Below are 8,650 nucleotides of genomic sequence, written 5' to 3'. Positions count from 1 at the left end.
GTTCCGGTGAGCTGAGATCATGCCATTGCACTCCAGCCTGGGTAACAAGAGCGAAACTCCATCTTGGGGAAAAAAAAATTTTTTTTTTTTTTACAAATGGGCTCTCACTATGTTGCCCAGGCTGATCTTGAACTCCTGGGCTCAAGCAATCCCCCAACGTTGGCCTCCCAAAGTGCTAGGATTACCAGTGTGAGTCATCATGCCCAGCCCTAATCTTATACTCTAGAAACCCTAAAGCCATGTGAATAATCCAGGCCTAGTTTGCTGGATGATGAGACACAGTCCCCCTAATGCCCCAGCTGACAGTCACTCAATACCAGACATACAAGTGATGCCACCTAGGACCAGCCAGCCTCAACAACCCAACTAATGACCTCAGCTGCATGGGCAAGTTCAGCCAAGATAAGCTGAGCTGGATCCAGACAAGAATTACCTGGAAGAACACAAACTAATGAAAGATTGTTGTTTTAAGCCAATGAACTTTGGGGTGATTTATGAATTAGCAACAGATAACTGATATTCAAGGATTCATCCAAAGTTCCCTTAAAAGATAGAACCCATTAAGTCATTTTTAACACTTATTAGCAAGTTATTAAATCCTTAAAAGAAACTGAAAGTTTCAAAGGTGTAGTGGGTTGGAAAAAGGAACAGAAAAAGAAACTAAAAGTGAAGGTTGAGACTGACAAGTAAGGAGTTATTTCTCCCTGCAAATGTAATCAGAAAATAAGGTAAAGTGTCTCTGAATGCATAACTAGAACAAGTAAAGAAACGATCTAATGGTTTTAGTAGTAAATATATGATTTCAGGGGCACATCCAGTGGAACGGTGGAGTCAGTGCACACCAACTTGTAAGATCCAGTCATGGAAACTGGCAAACATTACAAGTTAGAACCAGTTGTTAAACCTTTATTAGTACATCACTGGAGACATCTATTGCTACAGGCACATTTCATCAGTATGTATATGCATAAATATATATACAAAATATTCTTAATGTTTAAAAAAGACATTGGTTGGTTCTGCCACAATCTGTGATCTTGGGCAAGTCAATTAGTCTCTTTGGATCTGTTTCCATATCAGTGCCCAAAAATCATCTTTAAGATGTCTTTCAGCTTTACCATTCTATCTTTTATGCTTTTATGGTAATTACACCTGGATGCAGCAATTGAAAAGTCCAATGGGATCAATCCAAATTGCCACACTTACCATGTTACTGACTACATATGTTACTCATCAGGACTGTTATTCAAGTAAGTGGTATAATAGTTATCCAATGTACTTTGCATTATGAGTGAGGAAGAGATTAATTTTGACTAGAGGGGAAAGAAGGGATGGTCTGGGCAAGATATTTTGTCAATCAGCAATGAGGAGGGCTCATCTTTGAACCCACAGTGGCTTGAACTCTATAGGTGCTTAATAAAATTTGCCGAAAATATTACATGCTTGGAGACAATATTATAAAGAAGAGACATTCTTGGCCAGACGCGGTGGCTCATACTTGTAATCCCAGCACTTCAGGAGGCCAAAGCGAGTGGATCACCTGAGGTCAGGAGTTCAAGTCAAGACCCGCCTGACCAACATGGAGAAACCCCGTCTCTACTAAATACAAAAAATTAGCCGGACGTGGTGTTGCATGCCTGTAGTCCCAGCTACTTGGGAGGCTGAGGCAGGAGAATCGCTTGAACCCAGGAGGCAGAGGTTGCAGTGAGCCGAGATTGCGCCATTGCACTCCAGCCAGGGCAACAACAGCAAGACTCTGTCTCAAAAAAAAAAGAGACATTCTTGCTGAATTGAAGACTCAGAAGAGGCTGGGCGTGGTAGCTCACCCTTGTAATCCTGGCATTTTGGGGGGCCAAGGTGGGCAGATCACCTGAGGTCAGGAGTTCGAGACCAGGCTGGTCAACATGGTGAAACCCCATCTCTACTAAAAATACAAAAAATCAGCCAGGCATGCTGGTGCACGCTCATAATCCCAGCTACTTAGGAGGCTGAGGCAGGAGAATCGCTTGAGCCCATGAGGCGGAGGTTGCAGTAGGCCGAGATCGTGCCACTGCACTGCACTCCAGCCTCGGTGACAAAAGTGAAACTCCAGCTCGAAAAAAAAAGACTCAAAAGTAATCATAAGGTTTGTACTTGCTATTCTCATATATAATTGTGAGACTCTGCCTCCATTTCTCCATCTAAAAACAGGAGCTCATTTACAAGTAACATGACAAGAATTCAAGCAGTCATGACTGTGAAGCATTTCTGCAGGAGGATATGCTTTATAAGTATGAGGTTGTTACTAAATCAAAATGAATGCCTTTGTGCAAAACGAGAAAGCACATTACATATTGTTCCTGAGTATTCCTTCCCAGTGCATTCAAAGTATTTTCACATTCAGAAGGTTAAATAGCACATTAAAAAATAGTAGGAGGCTGATGGCTGAGCTCAACTGGGAAGATCTTTCTTTGGTGTTAGAATGTTTGAAAATTATTTTGGGAAGACTACGAGCAAGTTATTTTGAACTTCTGGGGAAAAAAATCTGCCTAAAAGCAGCGGAGACATTTATTTACGCCTTCAGCAAATAAAAGTTTACTTACTACCAGTGTTTGTGGGCTGATATTCAACTTATCTCCTGGAAATTTTAAAAATACACATTGAACCTGAAAAAGTATTATTTGAGTAAGGGTTTACCTGAAGTGCCCAGAACCATTCAAAATGATGGCACATAATATCTTTTTTTTTTTCTTAAAAATTTTTGGAATCTAATTGAAGATGCCTCTTAGAATATGTGGAAACCACACGTGCTATCTTGCATATCACTATCATTTCAGTTCTAATGTTATTAGGTGTTTAGCTACAGGCAAGTAGAATTATGGCATGATGTAATAGACTTTAATCAGTTGCTGAGAAACTACATACTCTATCCCCAGGAAAACACATATTCTCAAAAGTCTATATAATTTCAGGAGTTTCATAGATACCTCCACCCCAAATCCCATTCATGAAATCCTTAGCTTAAAATCCTGTGCACTAGAGCAATGTATTTTACAAAACCATATTCGGATGCCTGTGAAGCAATGAATGTGCTAGGCAATGTTAGGCGGTAGGAACAGTGATATACCTAATCAGACAGGGTCCCTAGAAGTCATGGAGCTTATAGTCTAGTAGGGGAGATGGATATTTATCAAATAATCACACAAAAAGATGCCTAATTACAAACTCTGATTAAGTGCTATGGAGAGATATACAGTCTTGCATGTAACAATGGAATCTAAAGAAGTTACATTTTAGGGGGCATATAAAGAATGTTGTGCAGGGAAGGTAGAGGAAACACATTATGGTAAAGTGCTGCAAAGGAAATAAGCCCATAATAAGGCCTCTTATAGGTTTAAGTTAGGACCTGAAACTTGTATACTTCATATGCTTTGAAATGAGACATATACTAAATTTAAAGTGGCTGATCGAATTAAAACATTTTCCATTCCTTGTCTACTAAATTGATAAAGATTTTTTAAAATTTTAATAGAAGTAAAGAGAAAATATTTCCATCTACTGCTGTTAGGAGTATGCAGTTTAGGCTGGGCATGGAGATCACACCTATAATCCCACCCAGCACTTTGGGAGGCCGAGGTGGGTGGATCACTTGAGGTCAGGAGTTCGAGACCAGCCTGACCAACATGGAGAAACCCTGTCTCTACTAAAAATACAAAATTACCTGAGTATAGTGGTGCACACCTGTAATTCCAACTACTTAGGAGGCTGAGGCAGGAGAATTGCTTGAACCCGGGAGGCGGAGGTTGCAGTGAGCCAAGATCGCGCCATTGCATTCCAGCCGGGCAGAGCAAACCTCCATCTCCAAAACCCAAAAAGGATACAGTTTAAACCACTGACTTTAAAAATGTACATAAACATGGATGCCTTCTGATTCAATGATTGCACTTACAGAAACAAATCTAAGAAAATAGTAATGATCTTGCTAGCTTCTGATGAGATTATAAGAAAAAAAAAGAAATTTGAAAAATAAAAAAACAGTAATAATCCACCAGGATATTAATAACAGCATTATTTACAAGATGGAACAAACAGAAACAATGATTACGTCTAACAGCAGGGGGTTAATTAAATTATGACAAGCTAGATTATAGAAGAATATGCACCCATTAAATCAGAGTACTTACGGAAAAAATTCCTATTAAGTGAAAAAAGCATTCCAAAACGGCATACATTATGAGCTCTATTTTTATTTTTGAAATATATTTATGCAGAGAAATACAAAGAAAGAAGGTATACAAAATGTTAATATTAAAAAAAAATAATAAGGCTTGGCACAGTGGCTCACACCTGTAATCCCACACTTTTGGAGGCCAAGGCAGGTGGATTGCTTTGAGCCCAGGAGTTCAAGACCAGCCTGGGCAACATGGCGAAACCCCATCTCTATAAAAAAATTAAAACAATTAGCCAGGTGTGGCAGCACACATGCGTAGTGCCAGCAGCTCGGGAGGCTGTGGTGGGAGGATTGCTTGAGCCCAGGATATTGAGGTTGCACTGCAATGTGATTGTGCCACTGTACTCCATCCTGGGCGACACAGCAAGATCTCTTTAAAAAAAAATCAGTTTTTGCTATTGGCCTACTCAGAATATTCCAGCACTTAATTTCACTATTACCATCTATTCTACTAGTCATTCTCAACTAATGAACATCCAAATTCTCTGCTAATTAAGTGCTTTTAAAAGTCACTTTTGGGTGAGATGTTCAAATGAAGCCCTGGGTGAGAGTGCCCTCTGGTGGTTTCCAATAATGCTTGAACAGTAACTGTGCAGTGAGTTTTTCATGAAGCTAAATGTATTTAATTTAAAGAAGCATCCCATTTTACGAATTTTAAAATGTCTGCAAAACAGAAATAAGTAGATCTTTCATAAAATGTTAGTGATGGTGGATAACAGGTTCTTATCCCTGGGGGGCGGGGGAGGAACAGAGGGCAGGTGATGCTGGTGATGGAATATGTGCTTATTTAGCAAAATTAAAAATCAGCAAACCATGAAAAGCAAAATCCCAGAAAGCACAGTGTTAATCTATACTTCCAGTACAAAAAAGTCAAAGTTAATTCTCCAAAGCATTGACACATAAGCATGTGGATTTAGGTGTCTTGGGTAAATCCCTAATTTAGTAGAGCTTTCTACTTGGAAGAGAAGAAAATCTTCGTCATTATATTTTGATTTTTCACTTCTTTCTACATTTATAACATAGCTAAAAATTTGTAGGATTCTGGATATAAGTCAACCTGAAAGAAAACCAAACATTTTTCAAGAATACACCATCGATAAAGCTGGTAAATATTTCTGATTTATCAAGTTCAATCAAACTTGTTTTTTTAATCTTTCCAAATGAAATTTATATTAATGGAAAAAGTAAACCACTTAAAAATATTTCCTTTGGGTAACAGAGGGTCAACATTATTATTTCCTTTACTCTCTCCTAGTCACTATTCCTCACACTTCACTGGCCACTTGAAACTTCAACTAGAGTTCCTTTATTAAAAGAACTAGATCAAACAATAGACTGAATGAGAAATTATTTTTCACATCAATTTTACAAATACTGTATCACAAACATTCTACAGTACAAATTTAAATAAAGCAAGCTTTCTACCTTATTAAAAGATTCTTCACCTCCTAAATAGAAACTGAAGGGGAAGCAATGCTATTAAGGATCACATATAAGCTAATAGAGGCAGCAGAATTATCTATTAACATTCTCATAACACCAGTCTAGTGACCTTAATGTTTTAATCACAGAGCTGCAGCTGTTTGCATGTGTTCTAAAGCTAGCATAATCTTTAAGACAGCCAGGAAAAAAAAACCCTCAAAACAAATTACATAATATTCTATCTAGAAAAATTTCCAGGAAAGCGCATTCTTGGGTGAAAGAAAACCACCCCTTTGTCATTGTGATGCACTGAAAAAAAGCTTTGGAGCCTGATAGTTTGGCTCCTGGCTCTCCCACTTTTTTGGTAGGGTTCAAGTCACTGTAAAATGTAATTATACTCCTTCAAAGGATTATTTTGAGAATTTAATAAGAATGGATGGAAAGGGCCTAGCAGATAGTAAAACCTGATTAAAATATCACTAATTTAATTATTTCCTAGAAGATAACTGAAACATTACAATATTTATTTTCTTGGTAGACCGTATGAGTTTATTCTCAAAGGCAATTTAAAAATCTCCTTCATGAAAGCTATGTACCTTTTTATTAATCATATTTACCCTACTAACAATGTTTTGCTGATGATTAAAAATACTTAAATCACAGTAGACACCCAAAAAGAGATGTTTCTCAACTTATGGTAGAGTTACATCCCAATAAACCTACTATCAGTTGAAAATATTGTAAATTGAAAATGCTAGCCTATCTTAAATATGCTCAGAACACTTACAGTAGCCTACAGTTGAGCAAAATTATCTAACACAAAGCCCGTTTTATAATAAAGTGTTGAATTTCTCATGTAATTTATTGATATTCTACTGAATATGTATGGCTTTGGCACTATGGAAAAGTCGTAAATTGGAGACTGTACATAAATGAAAGACTAAAATCGAAAAAGAAAAAAAGAAAATAGGTTTCTCTAAATAAGAACATCAAATCCATAACTACTTTATATAAAAGTACACATTCTAATATATGAAAAGATATTTTATCATTATTACTTTACTGTATATTAGTGAATACACCAGACTACATTTTCTCAAATGGCAAATGAGGCACATTTCTCTTTGATTCCCCCAGGAACCTCAGCATCATCTGTCTTTTGGAGGATTCAGATTCGTACGACGTCTGTGATACCTTGAAAAGAAGAAAATACTTGGAATGAGACGATTTTAATAAAAATCATTCCTGATAAAAATCTAACTTCTATGATTATTTTGCTATTGGAACTATTTTTTAAAAATCAATGAAACTATGTATCAGGCATTTCTTAATAATAAGCCACATTCTCCCATTGTGAAAATTTGTTTTCCTTTTTTTATGTAATCATTTTTTTTTTTTTCTAGAGACTGGGTCTTGCTTTATTGCCCAGGCTGAAGTGCAGAGGTTATTCATAAGTTCAACAATAGGGTACTACAGCCTCAAACTCCTGGCACAAGGGCTCCTCCTACCTTACCCTGCCTAGTAGCTGGGACTACAGGCACACCACCACATGTGGCTAAGTTGTTGACTATTAATTATATTAAGCATTTGAAACAGTTTTCTTTCATATCTTGAGGATAATTACAACATGGTAACCTAGATGACTGATTTTGAATTAAAAATTGTATTTGTAAAAATTGTGAATATGTGTTTTTCTGGGCAGTGGATTGAAAACTTTTATTACACTCTCAATGAAGTCTGAGACTTTCAAAATGCTAAGAACCATCCATTAAAAATGTCATTCAGCATACACTGTTCAACTGTATTTACTACTCAAAACTGAAAATGTTTGAGACTCTGATAGCCCTAAATTGAACAAAGTCAAGTTCTAAAATATGCTCAACAAATGTCAAATGGCATTTACAGATTTCTTATCATGCATGAATTTTAGTGTACACTACAATCACTAGCCAAAAGCAAGCACCTTAATTTTAGGATGACCTTATTCTATCATCCAGACTGGGAACCTTGCAGGCACTATTAATAATTAATACACAAGTTAAATTGGGATTGCTCCTGGCAAACCAAGTTATATTGTTACACTTCTTAAATTACACAATAACTCGGTGACATCTGGAACACTGGTCCACAGCTCTTAACCCAGAAAACTTTACCTCCTGGTTCATACTAAGCTAGGTAATCAAATCTGTTTCCTACTGATGGAAGTAGCTAATTTTTGTTGTCTCCATGGGAAAATATTAAAGTCGTTTCTTAAATGAAGTAGTACTATTATTCATGCATTTGTAAGATTGCCCTATATTTCAGAAATTTAGAATTATTTTCTCCTTCCTTCATGCCCGTCTGCCTCTCTCCCTCCCTACACCCCCTTTCTTTTTCTCTCCTCCTTTCTTTCCTAGAGTCAGGGTCTTGCTCTGACACCCAGGATGGAGTGTAATGACACAATTATAGCTCATTGCACCCTCAAACTCCTGGGCTCAAGTGATCCTCCCACCTCAGTCTTCTCAGTAGGTAGGACTACAGGCATGCACCACCATGCCCAACTAATTTTTTAAAATTGTGGGGACCGGGCACAGTGGCTCATCCCTGTAATTCCAGCACTCAGGTAGGTCAAGGTGGGCAGATCAGTTGAGTCCAGGAGTTCGAGACCAGCCTGGGCAACATAGCGAAACCCCATCTCTACAAAAAATTTAAAAAGTAGCCAGGCATGGTGGTATGCATCTGTAGTCCCAGCTACTGAGGCAGGAGAATCTCTTGAACCCAGGAAGCAGAGGTCATAGTGCGCTGAGATCAGGCCACTGCATTCCAGTCTGGGTGACAGGGCACGACCCTGTCTCAAAAAAAAAAAAAAAAAACAGGTATTACGAGAATCAGAATCATTTATCCATTTTAAAATGTGTGAGCACCTACTATGTGTAGATCCTAATCATTCTGTAGTACACAAAACAAGATAAAAATCCCGACTTTCATGGATCTTACATTCCAATACAGGAGATAGGAAAATAAGATAAACAAACTGGT

At 37.6% G+C, this 8,650-nt stretch overlaps 1 protein-coding gene across 1 annotated transcript in view; it reads right to left on the bottom strand.

Annotated features, from left to right (window-relative positions):
• Positions 1-4,206: 4,206 nt before the first annotated feature.
• MRPL42 (mitochondrial ribosomal protein L42) overlaps positions 4,207-8,650 on the bottom strand; it is a 35,345-nt gene continuing 30,901 nt past the window's right edge. The window contains exon 6 of the mRNA XM_015152447.3: positions 4,207-6,826. Coding sequence (XP_015007933.1) covers positions 6,781-6,826 — 46 coding nt within the window. The 3' untranslated portion in view covers positions 4,207-6,780. The remainder of the gene's footprint in view (positions 6,827-8,650) is intronic.

Source organism: Macaca mulatta, chromosome 11 (assembly GCF_049350105.2).
Source record: "Macaca mulatta isolate MMU2019108-1 chromosome 11, T2T-MMU8v2.0, whole genome shotgun sequence".
Lineage (NCBI taxonomy): Eukaryota > Metazoa > Chordata > Mammalia > Primates > Cercopithecidae > Macaca > Macaca mulatta.
The sequence above is the reverse complement of the archived record's forward strand: the minus strand, read 5'-3'. Positions and strand labels throughout refer to the sequence as shown.